At 43.1% G+C, this 16,623-nt stretch overlaps 4 protein-coding genes across 5 annotated transcripts; 2 read left to right on the forward strand and 2 right to left on the reverse strand.

Moving 5' to 3' along the window:
* Positions 1–200: 200 nt before the first annotated feature.
* brn (beta-1,3-galactosyltransferase brn) lies at positions 201–1,350 on the reverse strand. Its single transcript, XM_018014669.2, has one exon. The coding sequence runs from the start codon at positions 1,294–1,296 to the stop codon at positions 325–327; it is 972 nt and encodes a 323-aa protein (XP_017870158.1). The 5' UTR covers positions 1,297–1,350; the 3' UTR covers positions 201–324.
* A 73-nt stretch (positions 1,351–1,423) lies between these two features.
* Xpac (DNA repair protein complementing XP-A cells homolog Xpac) lies at positions 1,424–2,657 on the forward strand. Its single transcript, XM_018014674.2, has 2 exons — positions 1,424–1,802; positions 1,865–2,657. The coding sequence occupies exons 1-2, from the start codon at positions 1,651–1,653 to the stop codon at positions 2,577–2,579; spliced, it is 867 nt and encodes a 288-aa protein (XP_017870163.1). The 5' UTR covers positions 1,424–1,650; the 3' UTR covers positions 2,580–2,657.
* A 75-nt stretch (positions 2,658–2,732) lies between these two features.
* Positions 2,733–6,816, forward strand: Cmtr1 (Cap methyltransferase 1). Its single transcript, XM_018014647.2, has 2 exons — positions 2,733–3,933; positions 4,005–6,816. The coding sequence occupies exons 1-2, from the start codon at positions 2,742–2,744 to the stop codon at positions 5,807–5,809; spliced, it is 2,997 nt and encodes a 998-aa protein (XP_017870136.2). The 5' UTR covers positions 2,733–2,741; the 3' UTR covers positions 5,810–6,816.
* On the reverse strand, positions 6,810–8,191 carry LOC108618610 (putative peptidyl-tRNA hydrolase PTRHD1). 2 transcript variants are annotated; one of them, XR_016271058.1, is made up of 2 exons: positions 7,619–8,191; positions 6,810–7,553 (listed from the first exon to the last, which is right to left on the reverse strand). XR_016271058.1 is itself a non-coding variant. In XM_018014692.2 (1 exon), exon 1 carries the CDS (start codon positions 8,023–8,025, stop codon positions 7,669–7,671), a length of 357 nt encoding a protein of 118 aa, XP_017870181.1. In that variant the 5' UTR covers positions 8,026–8,191; the 3' UTR covers positions 7,605–7,668. The 2 variants fall into 2 exon arrangements, 1 of the variants encoding a protein (XP_017870181.1); XM_018014692.2 differs by lacking the exon at positions 6,810–7,553 and having other exon boundaries at positions 7,605–8,191.
* Positions 8,192–16,623: the final 8,432 nt, after the last annotated feature.

Here is a 16,623-nt window from a genome sequence, read left to right on the forward strand (position 1 = left end):
GTTTGAACAAACGCATAGTTGTTATCGATAGCGTCATCGAATGCATCGACACTGCATTGCCTGTTATCGCATGCTGACCTACACAACTATCATTCGCGTATGGCATTCTATCGAGCTACGATAGTTGATTATTCCTTTCTGCGGTATTTTGCATAAATTTCGCAACGCCCATTTACTGTGAATGCCCAAAGACGTTACAATTTAAAAATTTATATAACTATCAGGTAGACAGATATTACTTTAATAAGGCTCGGTTTGCAGGTATATACACACATTTGTATACTTAGGAGTTCGCCCCCATTCGTCTAAATGGTCAACATACTGCTACGCATAATTTGCAGAACGGCATTCATTCCAAACGCGCTCCATCTCGGCGGGATCGCCAAAACCATGCGAAGCTATGACATCGCTATAGCTATCCGGTCCATAATACTTGGGTCTATCAAAGTGGAAGTCATCGCAGTGATGCACGGGTATGTGCGCCCGCAGTGCCACCATGCCCAGAAAGATATCATCGAACCGGAACAGGGGAATGGAACGCCCCACCGCATACATCTTGAGCAAGGCATCCCTTGACAGGACGAACGCGCCTGCTGTCACGTACGCCGGCCACTTGTCGAATGGGTATTCCTCGAGCGACACATACCACTTGCTGAACTTGTGCCGCAGTGGAGCGCTCTGGATTACGTAGCCGGCATATAGAAGGCTCTGATGGTGAGTCTGGCGCCCCTTGCCGAGGAAGCGCAGCACATTCTTAATGGACACATAGTAGTCGTCATCCACGAACAGGTAGAAGTCGCTAGTGTTGAAGTGCTCGCTGGCCCAGCGTAAGCCCATCATTGTCTTGATGGTATTATTGAAGTAGGCATCCACAAAGTCCGCACGGATTATGTCTCCATGCTGCTTTGCCTCCTCTAGTGTCGCATCCTTGACGCTTGCGCCCTCGGTGGGCGTGCCCAGCATAAAGGCGCGCTTGATGTGCACGTCGGAGAAGCGAGCCTCGTAGCCCCACGTTTTCCGAATGGCCTGACGTCGCTTTGCATTGCCAATGGCGCTCTTTACTAGAATTGTCAATCGGGGCGGATCCGCTGAGTCGTGTTTACTTGTGAATGCGGGCAACTGGAGAAACTTGTAGTCGATCGGCGGTGAGGCAGAGTCATTGTGTAGCGGATAGTAGTAATGCGTCTCAAAGTCTAGTTCGTACAGATGAGTCAGAATGCCGCAAAAGTCCACCAGGAAGATTAGAGGTATGGCAAGCGCACATTTTAGCAGTAATTTGTAATGTTTTTTTAACATTGCGCGATAGCCACTAGCGATGACAACAACAATGCCTTCATCGTTATACGATAGATCGCACGCTTATCGATAGGTCTAAGCAAACAAGATTTGAATTTAAATTTGATTTGTTTTGTGCCTCTATATAACAGTACAATCTCATTATAACACAAATAATTCACATAACTCTAAGTAGACTGGCCAAACATAATATTTGCTACAGTTGAAAGTCGGATTTCCGTTAACTGCAAAAAAGCACTTAAAAATACCTAATAAAATACCAAAACAATATACCGTCTGCAGAAGTGCAAAGAAGAAGATCGCGAATTAAATTTACAACAACGTATGATATGATATTGCGCTAAAAGATTCAAAATGTCGGAGGAAGCAGTAAGTGGAACAACCAAAGCTGCCAGCAGTTCGACCCTAACAACAGCACAGCGTGCGCGCATCGAGCGCAATCAGGCCAAGGCACAAAAGCTAAGAGAGGCCAAGCTCGTGTCGCATCCCTATAAGAATGTACAAAAGTAAGTAAAGCCAAGTAGATATGTATATTCTTTGGATACCAAGCTCATTGTGTCCATTGTAGAAATGGTAACGAAGAGTTGCCTGTGGCTGGCCAGGACAACGCCGTCATCAAGGTGCAGGGTACCAAATACATCGACACAGGAGGTGGCTTCCTCTTGGAGCAGCCTGTCCTCGGTGCGGCCGGCAAGCCGACGGGGGAGGAGCCGGCAGAGGCCGCTGTAATCGAGGACGCTATTGCCATACCCGTGGTCTATGAAGAGTGCCTAGAATGTGGCGATCAGTATGCCGACTCGTATTTACTCAACAATTTTGGGCATTCCGTGTGCGACAAGTGCCGGGACAACGAGGAGCGCCACTCGCTGATCACGCGTACCGAGGCGAAGGCCGAGTACTTGCTCAAGGACTGTGACTTCGATAAGCGAGAGCCGGTGCTGCGCTACATAAGCCGCAAGAATCCACACAATGTGCGCTGGGGCGAAATGAAGTTATATTTGCATCTGCAGGTGGTGCAGCGCGCAATGGAGGTGTGGGGCAGCGAGGAGGAGCTGACGCGGCAGCACGAGCTGCGCGAGGACAAGCGCGTCCTGGGCAAGACCCGCAAATACAACAAGCAAATGAAGCAGCTGCGCATGGAAGTCCGAAGCAGTATTTATACTAAAAAAACGAAGGGTGTGCACGTTCACGAATTTGGTCCCGAAACGTACAATGAGGCTGATGACAACTATACACATGCCTGCTTGACTTGTCAGTATACAGAGACATTTGAGAAAATGTGAAAGCGTTTCTTGAAATCTGTCAGTCAAAATCATTACTAATAAATTGCACTGGTTAGTGTAAATTTTCTAAAACGTGAATTTTCTGAATTTTAAATATTGTAATTATCGATAATACGCGTAATTGGTGGTATTTTCATTTGGTGGTATTTTCATTCGCGATAAATGGAGGGAGACGAGAACGAAATGTTATCGCGAGCTACCATCGCTATAAGAAACGCCAAACTAAAAACTCTGCAGCGCCAGCAGCAGCGAGCGCAGAGAGCGGAGCGACGACAAATTAGACGAGAACTGAAGCAACAGAAACAGCAGTTGAAGGAGGAGAAGCAACAGCAAAAGCAGCAGCTGAAAGAGCAGAAGCAGCTGCAGAAGCAGCAGCTGAAGGAGCAGAAGCAGCAGCTGAAGGAGCAAAAACAGCAGCAAAAGCTACAGCTAAAGTTGCAGAAGCAACAACAGAAAGAGCAACAAAAGCAAGAGAAGCAGCAACAGAAGCAGCAACAGAAGCAACAGCAGGCGCAACAGAAGCAGATAGAGCAACAGAAGCAGCAGCCGCCGTTGAATCAGCAGCCACAACAGAAGCAGCAGCAGCCACAACAGAATCAGCAGCAGCCACAACAGAATCAGCAAGAGCCCACACTCCCTACACAGCTAAATAGTGTAAACAAATCAGCTGCACAGCGCAAAAGAAACACAGCTCGCAAAATGGAGGAGCAGTCGGACGATGAGAACTTTGAGCCAAAGACTAAGAAGATCAAGCGCGATTGGCTCAACAGCTATTGCTATTCAAACAAGGCCATGGGCATGATGAAGAAAATGGGCTACGAGGATGACAAGGGTCTGGGTAAGAGCAACCAGGGTCGCCTCGAGCCCGTCATTGCCGTGCAGCAGGATGGGCGTCGTGGCTTTGGCCTGAAGCTGAATACCGACCATTGGTCGGCGGGAAAATGGGATCCGAGTCTGGAGGACCTGGAAATACCGGAATCGCTGATTTGGCTTAAGCAGGAGGGCAACAATTGTGGCGCCTACACGCTGGAGCAGCTGATGATGCAAATGGTGACCGGCCCGCGCAAGCTCACCATCGACGACGAGACCCAATTCTGTGATCCCGAGATCTTGAAGCACATACTTAGTGCAAAAACAGTTTTTGACAGCTTGAACGATACAGAGAAGCGTCGGGCACGCTCTCGCTGCAATCCGTTCGAGACGATTCGCTGCTCCATCTTTCTGAATCGTGCCGCTGTCAAGATGGCCAACATAGACTCGTTGTGCCAATACATGTTCACCGATCCGCGGGACAAGAATGGCCAATCGTTGATCGGTCCGAACGAGCTGCTCTACTTTGCGGATATGTGCGCGGGTAAGGATCAGATCTCAGATCACAGATCTCCTTCTCTATATATGCTTTAATCTATTTTTCTGTCTATGCAGGACCTGGCGGCTTCTCCGAGTACGTGCTCTACCGCAAGTCTTGGGAGGCGCGCGGTTTTGGGTTCACGCTGCGCGGCTCGAATGACTTCAAGCTGGAAAAGTTTTTCGCCGCCTCGCCGGAGTCGTTTGACACATTCTACGGCGTAAAGGACGACGGCGACATATTCAACACAAGCAATCAGAACTCCCTGAACGACTACATACGCAAGCACACACCGCAAGGCGTCCACTTCGCCATGGCCGACGGCGGCTTCTCGGTGGAGGGGCAGGAGAACATCCAGGAGATCCTCTCCAAGCAGCTATATCTCTGTCAATTCAATACGGCCCTGAAGATCTTGCGCGTCGGCGGCAGCTTTGTGTGCAAGCTGTTCGACCTGTTCACGCCATTCAGCGTCAGCCTCGTCTACCTGATGTATAAGTGCTTCCAGCAGATAGCCATACTTAAGCCGAACAGCAGCCGTCCGGCCAACTCGGAGCGCTACATCATTTGCAAGTACAAGCTGCCGGACACGGAGGCCATCATTAGCTACCTGGACCACGTGAATGAGGTGCTGAATGTGGCGAACGGACAGAAGCACCAGGAGGATATTGTGGACGTGGTTGAGCTGTTCAATCACAACGAGATGGTGCAGGACGTGCACTTCATGGAGTACATTATTGATTCGAACAATGTCATTGGCAGGAAGCAGATCGTCGGGCTGCGCAAGATAGCGGCATTTGCACAGAACCCGGAGCTAAAGGAGGCCCGCCAGTCGGAGGTGCGCCAGGAGTGCCTCAAGTGCTGGGGACTGCCCGACAAGCTGCGCCAGGCGCCGGAGGTGAAGCCGACGGAGCGCCTGCTCGAGGAGCTGCTTTGCGACTGGGCCTTCGATCGCAAGTGGATGAACATGCCAGCCAACGAGCTGAAGTCCGAGAGGCAGCTGCACAGCGAGAAGCTGAACGTGAACGACTGGCACTTCATGCCCATTGGACGCGGCGAGAACAACATCAACGGCTGCACCCTCTTCCTGTGCAAGTCGCGCGGCAACCTGTGGCGCTACACGGACCACCGCAAGTGGGAGCAGGTCGAGTCCACCTTCAATATCCAGCCACGCACCGTATTCTTCGGCGAGATCGCGTTCGAGTACACCGGCGAGGCGCGCACTTCGCAGAGCGTCTCGGCGCTCCACATCATGGATGCCATCTGCTTGGGCGGCATCGATATACGGCGGCGCCCGTTCCTCGAGCGCGTCAGCATGTGTGAGAAGTTTGCGCGCAGCTTGAACAAGCCGTACAAGCAGGAGCGTACGTGCGGCACCATCCGTTGCAAGCCGCTCTTCCGGCTCCAGGACATGGATAAATTCTTCGGCCAGATGCGTCCGTACACGCTCAAGGACAACTCGCAGCGCCTGGGCTTCATGTTCGACGATCACAAGTTCTTCGTGCCCGGCGGCGTCCTCCTCTTCTGCGAACTGACGGTCAGCTATGTGACCGCCTATTCGCGGTCTCACCATCAGATATACTACTTCAATACCAGCACGAACGAGTCGCTGTTCAAGGACCAAATCAATCCTTCGCGCCTTAATGAGATCTTTTCGTCGTTCCGCCACAGCTACATGAGGCGCAAACTCTGGAAGTGGACCAGCACACTGCAGGTGGACCCATGCGCCACCGAAGAGCATCCAAATATTCTGTATCGCAGCAATTTCGAGCAGTTCATCCGTAAGAAGCTAATGCCACCCCACCACAATTCCAATCCTAATGCTAATGCCAATCCCAACACTAATCCTAATGCCAATGAAAATCACAGTCAACTTAGAAGCTAAGCTCGGATTTCGTGGAGTGAATTCGATTTTAAAAGATTTTTATTCATCTTAATTTTTTTTTTCAACGGCAAACGAAATAACGATAATAATGTAAACATACATATACATACATATACATAAATATGTAAACATACATATGCATACATATGTAAAACAATACATATGTTAACATACATATACATACTTATGTTAACATATATATACATACATATGTAAGCATACATATACATACATATGTTAACATACATATACAGCATACAGATACATACATAAATATGTAAACATACATATGCATACATATGTAAAACAATACATATGTTAACATACATATACATACTTATGTTAACATATATATACATACATATGTAAGCATACATATACATACATATGTTAACATACATATACAGATACATACATAAATATGTAAACATACATATGCATACATATGTAAAACAATACATATGTTAACATACATATACATACTTATGTTAACATATATATACATACATATGTAAGCATAGATATACATACATATGTTAACATACATTTACATACAAATGTTAACATACATATACATACATATGTTAACATATTTACACACATATGCATACAAATGTAAACATACATATGTTAACATATATATACATACATATGTAAGCATACATATACATACATATATACATATGTAAAACTAATTTGGATCTAGACAATTTGCATAGGGTTTAATCAAAATTTTAATTATTATCAATTTACTTGTTTGGCAAGAATATGTATTTGAATTGTTGTACGTTTTAACGAAGACTTTAGTTCAGGAAATTTGTATAAATCTATTTGTAATATCACTAACCATAATAATATGACTATGGTTAGTGGTAATATCCAATGGCTGGACCCATCTTAAAAAGAAGATTGAAGAAACAAAATAAAAAATATAAAACATACACACACAGCAACAGACATAGAAGAAATCAATATTAAAATATAAATTATTGAGAATATCAACCAAAGATTGTTTTTTATTTAAGGTCTTTAATTATTTTTTTTCGCGCATATCTCGGAATATCTGGGGAATTTCCCGTTTTCTGGTGTGGAATTTCACTGGCAATTTGCAGAGCTGCCGGCTCAGCTAAACATATCGATATCTACCTATCGATTGCATTCTAAGTTATTGTGCACAATGGGCATGGTAGCTGGCTTCACAAATGCGAGAGAGAGAGGGAGAGTGATGGAAGGAGATATCTGCAGATATATTGAAATATAATTTTCTAATGATCTATGGATCAGCAATTTTGGTTGCATAAGCTTAACGAAGCTAATCAGCTTATTAATATGATCAGATATAAGTATATGATGTATGCATGTATGTAAGTACTTGGCGTGATCGGCGTTTGTTTATATTGCAAAGAAGAACGCTGAATCGGCTAAGCCGAGCCTGACTAAGTAATATTCCATTATTTACTATGTGATGTGTCTAGCTTCATATACATACATATGTATGTATATTCTGCCACTCAGTCGTTAGTTTTGCGATAAACGTGAAGGAAGACTAAAGAAGCTATGATAATATTCTCTACACTTCAATCAGCCGTATTGAATTCATAATATGCAAGTGACTCGGAATCATCTTCATAATATTCTAAGTGGATATCAGAGGAGTATAACTACCTCAACAGCATCTAGAGCAGGTAACCCACTCCCGCTCTCTCACTAGAGCTAGAACTTTTCATAGATCCTCGCCAGCTTTCTGTAAGTATGAATAAAAATCAATTGCAATCATATAACAAACACGCACATATACAAACTATTCACTTTTATTGTTATATAGAAATGCTAAATGCTGGTATCTAAGCTACAGTTGTTTACTTTAATAGTTTCAGATGCTTCACATATTTGTGTACCACATCCTTGACATAGGGCTTGAGTGCTACGCAGGTTGGTATATTCTCTGGCTGTTCGATCCAGAGTTTGTGCTTGATCTCGTTCTCTTTTAGCTTTTCGCTTAGCTTTAGCAGCGCCGCCTCATCCTTGGCCTCCAGCACCACTTTGTGCATGTTGTCCAGATCCTTGAGATATGCCTGCGTGTCCTCGTCGTCAGCGTGGAGGCTCATGATAGCGGCCGTTGCATGGCAACATTGCGCAATTACCGCACCCAGTGGCCAGTTGAGGGTGCTGCGCAGGTCACCACGCACCACAATATATTGGACTATGTTGGCCATTAGAGTGAAAATCCTTTCAGCAATGCGCTTAGCCGCCAGATTCTGTTTACATACAGTTCAAGGCGTGTATGCTGCTCAATTGTGGCGGTCGGCTAGGCAAAATTTGTTGGAGCACACAGGTTGCACAGCTGTTTTGCTGGTGTCGGAAGCAGCGTATCTATTATGAACAGCTGATGAATGGAAAATTAGGGTGACCACATGCATGTTGTACAGCTGATTTTCGAAATGCATATGCCAATTGTGAATACCCCGCGCTTGGGCTGCCCACACTTGTTGCTACGGCCAAAAAATGTGGGCTGCCTATTAAGTGCTGTTCATATGTGAATAGCCTGGGAACAGTTTGAAGTGCATTAAATTACTTGCGAATAATGCAATAATATACTTTCCAGGCTTTTTAATACGGAAAACAAGAGCACAATCATTTTCTTCCAGAAATGCAAGCATGAATTGTGCATGTTTATAAAAGCCAATCAGGTGAACTATGTGTATCAATTGTGAACAGTAGCCTATTAGGAAGCCCACATTCGTTGGCAAAATACAAACTGTGGGCTGCCCAGTGGGCACTCTTCATATTTGAATTTCCCGCCAACAAATTGACAATTAACCTTGACTTCATAATAAATTCAATGAAAAATTGTCTATGTACATAGCATATTATCATTTTTAAAATAGTCGCCCCATTTTGTTCATTTCTTTCAAATTAAATCTTTCTTTCTTGATTAGTTATGTCAAATAGATTTAAAGCAATTCGTATTTCAAATAAAATATACATCTGCATATATGTTTATCAATCTCTACATTTATTTTGTCTCAAATTTTAATTGGATTGTTGTCTGCACTTTTGGTTTGAAGTCGCTGCGACTTTATTCTGACCTGTCAAAAACAGAATATTGCAATTTGTATTTCCTCTTTCGTTTTTGCAACGATTTGCAGCTCAATTAATCACACAAAAGGGGAATGTGCAATTACGCGAGGGTCGCTCATTTAGTTGTCAAATGCTGAATGCACCCTGTCTGTGGATGAGAAAAAGACTTAAGGAAATAAATGTATATCAAAGGACTTTCTATAATGAGGAGAATTACGTTGTCGATATAAATATATGGGGCCAGCTTGACTTAATGCATAGTAAATTGCAACTTTTTCTTAAACTAGATTAAACTAGCATTTGCCAATAGCTTAATAGCCACCCTCGCTTTGTCGTTGGGTCAGCGATGTTTCGACAGAGAGACAAACGAATAGTTGCGAAATGTTGCAATCACAGCTGAGAGAAGAGACGAGAGGAGACTGCAGGGGGGAGAGGTGACTGGTGCAGAGGCGTGGCAGTGACATGCGTCCGTAATTAACGTCCCATTTTGGGTTAGATTATCCATGAATAATTGGAGATGACGCTGGTCGCGCCTGGTTCGACCAGCCCAACGTCCATGGACGCGGACACGGACTATCCGGCGGAGCGAGTGGAGCCAACTGCAGCAGGAGCAGCGCAGATTGATGATGGCCGAATAGTTGCTGCTGCCATGGAGTGTCTGCAGGCCAGCCAGGCTATGGCAGTCGGCTGGCACCGGCCACGGCAGCCGAAAACTTTGCTAATTGCTTTTTGGCCACATTGGCCAAGGCGCTGCCAACGACAGCCGACAGCAGCGACGGGCCAACACAGTTATGGCAGCAACAGCAATGCCATTTGCAACCCATCCATGTTTGGCCAACGAGCCAAGGACCTATTGCATTATGATACCCTGCACACCACATGTGCATAATGGGCATGTTGTTTCCATCGCTCAGTATGAGACATGCTAATAGGTCATTAAAAATATGATATGCTTAGCTCATAGATCACTCATGTTACTTTAGGTCTGTCATGCATGCTGAATAATACCCTGTAAATTTTGGTATTTCTGCTAAGTCATTCAATTGCATGCCATTTACATTCGACCTGAACAAATAGTTTTTATAGTGAATTGAGATACCCTGTACACCAACTAGATAGTGGGTATGCTGTTTCGAATGCTCATTATGGCGTATGGCGTGTGTGTAGACAGGGTGTATATATGCAGTGTATAATTTGTTGTTTAACTAACAAGACGATTACCATACCCCGTTCCTTTTCTGAATACCCTGTAAGTCATTCATATAGATATATAATAATCTAATATAGATTCGTTGTTAAAATTAAAGATTTGCCATACAAATACAGGGTATGCAGCAAACGCTTAAGTCGTGGCATTTCTTACTGAGATAGCGAATAGTTCATGAACCGGTTCGAGCTTGGAACGCTCAAATGCTCCAATTCGAACTTGAAGAAGCAAAAAAAAAAAAAAACCATGTAAAGCTGAGTGAAAATACGTTTTAATGCAGTCAAATGTGACTTAAGCTAGGTAGTTAGGCAATAGATAAGCTTTATGTACGTATAGGGTATTGTTTAGTCGAGTTAGCTTCAGCTTTGCACAGGTTTAAGCTCATTTATCTCTGTTCTAGCTGCGCCTTTTTGTGCCTCGGCCTAAAAATCGTCGACTCAGCATGAAATTAATTACGCAGACAAATGCAAAGATATATATATATAGTATATATATGTATATAGAGGTAGAGGTAGAGGTAGGGTCACTAGAGGAGTGGGTGCTACAATTTGAATGGATAGTTTTTCGCACTTTGGCATGCCATAAATTTAGCACTCGCTTCTCAATTGTCAAAACAAATTTGCCAAATGTGCCATTCATTCGTTATGAGATTAGGGCCAGCTCCAGCTCCAGCTCCAACCCCAACTCCAACTCACTTTCACATATTCACATGCTCATTCATATCCTTATTCACATCTTCAGGCAGCCTCAGCTGCTCCCTCGGGATGCAGTCGCAGCTGCTGCGGGCTCTCTCTCTAGGCTAGGGCTGCGGCTAGGGGCGTGGGGCACAGCTTGGGGCTTTGGTTCAGTGACCGCTGTCCATGGCAAATGCAAATGTCATTTTGTGGCCATTCGTATGAATAAACGAAATTAAACGCAAGGAATGACCCAAAAAAAAAAAAAAAAAAATATGTATAAAAATAAGAGTCAACGGAAAAGAGTTTGAATGGCAGCACAACTAGCCATCGACTGTCACGCCCACACCCACACGCCCTGTCGCCGCCCACTTGGGAGCAGGCATCAAAGCCCAACGTCGATGGGAAGGGAGGCAAAGGAAGCAGCGTTTGCAAATTGAATCGAATTTGAATCGAGCCTCGGCTTGAGCCATTAATCAAAATCTTATGAGTGCGCAGCGAGCAACCCTCATCTTAGTGGTAAATACCTACATATATACCTACATCCATATATGTGTATGTATGTGCCTAAGATATCTGTGCAGATTCTAACTATGCGCATTGTTCTATATTTTGCCCAATTCATAATTGAATTTGGTATTTGAGGTGAAGTTCGAGCTGATTGCCCCCATTGAGATCCTGTTGGGGTCTCGGCTAGCGGAGACTTAAACATTTCCAGACTATCCGATTTCCAATTACCACAAAGATTGCGGAAATTCTAGGTATAGCTCTAGTTGAGCGCAAATGGTTTAATTTGTTTGTATCATAGGATTAAGGGATGGAGAAAATAGGGGCTAAGAGCGATAGAGGGGTATTGAAGATAGTAGAAATAGAGGGAGAGAGAGAGAGAGAGAGAGAGAGAGAGAGAGAGTGAGAGAGAGAGTGAGAGAGAGAGAGAGAGAGAGTGAGAGAGAGACGAGAGAGAGTGAGAGAGAGAGAGTGAGAGAGAGAGGGAGAGAGAGAGAGAGGGTAAGAGAGACAGAGTGAGAAAGTGAGAAAGGGTGACAGAGTGATAGAGAGTGAGAGAGAGACAGAAATAGTGATAATGAGGCATAATTGAAGAGAGAGAGAGAGAAAAGAGAGGAGAGTGAAAGAAAGACAGAGAGAGAGGAGAGTGAGAGTGAGAAAATTAGCTATAATGAGGTATAATTTAGGGGTACAAAGAAATAGAGTGAAAGAGAGAGAAAAGATGAGATAATGAGAGATAATTAAAGACCGTTTGAATAAGAGATAGACCTAAAAGAGAAACAAATGCAGCAAAAATAATGCAATGATATAGAAAAGAGAGACAGAGACATAGAGAGAATTCAAGATATTGACGGATAATTAAATAGCATTTGAATAAAAGATAGATATAAAAGAGAGAGAGAAGGATAGTGCGAATGAGAGAGAGAAAAATAAATGATGAGATATAATTAAAGTACATTTCAATAAGAAACAGAGTTACCAGAGGAACGAATACAGAAAATAGAATTCAAAGGAAGAGATAGAGAGAGAGAGAGAGAGAGAGAGAGAGAGAGTGAATGAAGAGCGAGCGAAATTAGGTAGATGAGTTAGAGGCATCATAGGAGCGACTTATAGATAGATACATTTACCAATTAGATATACAATACATATGTACATATATATACATTTACATATATACGCTAGATAGAGCAAGGACTAAATAGATTAGATATGCATGTAAATCTTAAAAGTGAAATAGATAAACAGTTGGTCAGTTGTAATACAGCTACTATTTAAAGATAGATAGTTTATCTAGTTCCTATAGATATTTAGCCAACTAATTGCAGAGGTCAGCCACGCGCTAAATGCTATTGGGATGGGGATGCGGATGGGGATTGAGTTAGGGTTTGGGTTTGTGATGGGCTTTGCCAGAGTCAAGTGGATTGGGCTCATTTGGCTGTGGGGTAAGGACGTGCAGTCAGAACATATTAAGAGTGCTGCCAGAGCGGCGACAAGTTGTCACAGATGGAAGCTATATTAAGGGAGTTTCAGATGGTTGCGTGGGGTGGGGCGGGTTGGAGTTGTAGGGGTTGGGCGGGGCCACATTCGATTAGCGTGTGGTGAAACTCGATGAGTTTTATTAGTAAATAATGGCGAATCATTTGCCAGTTGACACTCGTTGAATGGTGGCCGAAACCGTTAGAGCTGGATACAACCCCACATATCCAGGGAGCTCGACCTGCACAAAGGACTAAAGGACAAGGCAGAGCGTGCGACCGTTGCGGCTGCTAATGAGCAGCATTAATGAGCGCTATTTTTCACTGAAGTCACAATCAGTGAACGTGCGTGCATGTGTGTGTCAGAGAGAGAGAGAGAGAGAGAGAGGGAGAGTGGGAGAGGGAGAGGGGGAGTGTGACGTTTGGGTTGAGGCTGTGCCAGTCTCTAGGGTATTTAAACGTCCAGAAGCGAAGGCAGCAAGTGTAGCAATGACAGCAGGTGCACACACACACACACACACGCACGCACACAGTTGTGTCTGCACTGGGACCACATGAAAATTTAATATGAATGCTAAAAGAAAGCAAAGAATTTGTAATTAAATTAACCATTTGCGTCATTTCGAGAGGCTGAGAGCGAGGCAAGCGATATACGCACTTGCGATACATATATGCGATATATGCGCATACGATATATATGTATATATATTGTACATTTATGTATTCCCACCACTGCCACGCCTAATATGGCGCATTGTCCAACCAACAACAAAAAAAAAAAAGGAGAAAAGGGCTCAATCAAGTTTGCTAAGTGGCTCTGGGACCAAAGAGCCACAGCCAAGGTCCATGCCCGAAGAAAAGGTACAAAAGGGGCCGCAGAGGTGTGGCCGAAGAGCATGGGAGAGGGGTGGTAAACGGGTGGCACGCAACATTCATAAGAGAAAAATGTGAAATGAAAAATCGACTCGCAATTAGCAAACATGAGACATGTCGCGCGGTTCGAGTGGGCGGGCAGCAAGCAAACACACACACACACGCACGCACACGCACACACACACACACGCATACGCATACCCGGTAGCAGTACACACACATAGACGGAGATACAGGAACTGGCTGCGTTGTCAGCATGGTTAATAAGTTACTTTTGAGATACTTTATTACTTCCTTGGTGGCAGCACGACACGAGCAGCGGCGGGGGCGACAGCTGGGGGGGGGGGGGGGCGGTTGTGTGTGCATGTGTGTGGAGACTGCTCCCGCTCTCACTCCCCAAGCAAACGATGGCAGCAGCTCAAAAAAAGCCAAAAAAAGGGGTTGCCAGACTGTCTTTCATTAGGCAGCTACGCCAGTGTGTATTAGTGTGTGTGTGTGCGTGTGTGTGTGTTGGTGTGCAGTTTTTTAATTTATGCGATTTTTGACTGCGTGCGTGTAAAATGCCTAAGGTGGGCGGAAATGTGGCAAGGGGGGAGGGGGGGGTACGACTGCTGCTTGGCATTCGATTGTCTTGCGCACAAAAGTAGGCAATAGTTTTTTTCGTTTTTGGGATACTTGAAAACAAGCTCTTATCAAAGGGTGTGCGTGTGTGTCTGTGTGTGTGTGTAACACATATAAATGCCTGCACCTGTCATGCTTCAAGCTATTGCCGTGAATAGCGCTTTATTAGTCTGAGCATATTCCAAGCTCAACCATAGCCCAGCGGGTATATTAGCTTCAACTCGGTATTTTTTTAAGAGTTGAAACGAATATAGAACAAACAATAAAACGAGCTACAGAAAATAAGAATGCTGAAGATACATTGCCAGATATAGATATAGATATAGTGATATACTTAAGATCTCATCAAGTTTCAACCTGTTTAAAGGGGACGACGACGAGAGTGAAATGGAATCTTCGATTTCTATGTTATGTGTAAACGTATTTAATACTATAAATAAATGATATAGCTTGTAGAATATAAAACTAAATGATATAGCTTGTAGAAGTCTTAAATATTTAATTATTATTGATAATATTAGGAACTGCCGAAATACAACTATGGATATTACTAGTACACTAGATGGGTCAGTCGCTAGATATATAAAGATCAGGGAGCGTTATGAATTTAGAAAAATTTAGGTTCAAAACAACCCCCAAGAAGAGAGGGAAAAACACACATAAGTTATTTTTTATGGCAAACTAAAAACAAAAAATAAATTTATTGAAAAATTATTTTTAATTGTTAAAATTAATTTCTGATAAAAATCATAATCGATTTAATGCTTATTTTCAATTTTTATAATAATAAAAAATAATATTTTTATTTTTTATTATAAAAATTATTAGATAAATTAAATTTATTCAATAAATTAAAATAAATAAATATTATTTTTACTTCTAATTTTATTATAAAAATTGAAAATAAGAGTTATAATTTGATTTCTATATACAAATCGATATGTAATAATTATTTTTATTTTTTATCATAAAAATTAATTTTAATAACTCAAAAATTTTTTTTTTGTAATTACTCAAAAAATAATTTTAATTTTTTAATTTTTTGCCATAAAAGTTATAATCGTTACGGTTCCTGATAAAGATATTACTTTCATGTCGAATATATTCGATTATAAAGTCTTTGGTATCAAAATATCATGTATATCAAGGACAATATGGGACTTTAATTCTATATAGACGCCACATAGAGGCTATAGAGTTGTTACTGATATTATATACACACACATACATATATATGTATGTATGAATGCAATTGGCAGATGTCTGGCGGGGATTTACGTCAGCTAATGAAAATTCTCTTTACTTTTTTTCTTCTTCTTCTTCTTCTCTTATTTATGCAAATGAAATCAATGCTTGTTGTGCTAAGTGTGTGTGTGTGTGTGTGCGAGTGTGTGTCAAAAGAATAGAATTTTTCATTTTAAATTACATGCAGCAAGTGTATGCATGTGTGTGTGTCTGTGTGTGTGTGTGTGTGTGCGTGTGTAAAGAAAACTTTTGTTCCGTTTATATTGTTGAAGAACTTTTGCCTGGCGTCTATTGACAGCAGGCTTGCCCCTTTGCCCCATTGCCCAATGCCACGCCCCCTCAACGGCTCACCTTGCCGCCCCGCGACGCCCCGTTTGGCACCCATCCGCCCATCCGCAAATTTGAAGTCTAAAACGTTGTCGAACCACATTAAAGGTAACTATGCAAATATTTTTGCGGCTCACACGAACAAACAGCGAACCTTTTTATAGACCACACACACACACACACTCGCCCACACACACATTCGCACACATTGGCAGTTGTTTGCGGTCCTTTTTTCAAACTGTTTTGATGGCAACCAAAAATATTTCAGGCTGGTCAATATTCAAACTAACGGCAACTAAAGTACTCTCGCTGGGTATGCCCAACTATGAGATACCTTGCCAATGTCCAACTTACGAGAATATCTAAAGTTGCAGCTCTTTAGCTTGTGTATGTAATGAGATCGATGCGTTTAAAGAGGCGGATAAGGAGAGACGGTGGATGAATGGAACGACGGAGGGACAGAAGTGCGGATAAAGGCATAGACAGAATGATGAACAGAAAGGGAGGCGGACGGTCATGAAAGGACAGGAAGAAGGAAGAATGAATACCAGGATAGATGAAGAATCAGACTGAAGAAGAAACAGATGAAAGGAAGGAGAGTTATATAGGCAGTCAGAGGGACAGACGAATGGAATCGTGTCGTTCTGATCAGAAACTTATATTTTTATGGCCCCTGCTATGCTTCCTGCTGACTGTTGAATAAAATTGCACAGCATCGGTACTGGGTATCAAAACTACTCCACTACACAAGGGGCATGCCTTTTTCCTTGCCGCCAGGCATGGCAAAGTAATGCGTTTGACTGT

The sequence above is a fragment of the Drosophila arizonae genome, chromosome X (genome assembly GCF_054131065.1).
Source record: "Drosophila arizonae isolate 15081-1271.41 chromosome X, UAZ_ARI_1.0, whole genome shotgun sequence".
Lineage (NCBI taxonomy): Eukaryota > Metazoa > Arthropoda > Insecta > Diptera > Drosophilidae > Drosophila > Drosophila arizonae.

Excerpts from the sequence above, each read along its gene's own strand:
- Cmtr1 (XM_018014647.2), top strand. The coding sequence starts at position 2,742 with ATGGAGGGAGACGAGAACGAAATGTTATCGCGAGCTACCATCGCTATA. Across the intron at positions 3,934-4,004 it reads CTTTGCGGATATGTGCGCGG|GACCTGGCGGCTTCTCCGAG; the intron begins GTAAGGATCAGA and ends CTGTCTATGCAG.
- LOC108618610 (XM_018014692.2), bottom strand. The coding sequence starts at position 8,025 with ATGGCCAACATAGTCCAATATATTGTGGTGCGTGGTGACCTGCGCAGC.
- brn (XM_018014669.2), bottom strand. The coding sequence starts at position 1,296 with ATGTTAAAAAAACATTACAAATTACTGCTAAAATGTGCGCTTGCCATA.
- Xpac (XM_018014674.2), top strand. The coding sequence starts at position 1,651 with ATGTCGGAGGAAGCAGTAAGTGGAACAACCAAAGCTGCCAGCAGTTCG. Across the intron at positions 1,803-1,864 it reads CCCTATAAGAATGTACAAAA|AAATGGTAACGAAGAGTTGC; the intron begins GTAAGTAAAGCC and ends TGTCCATTGTAG.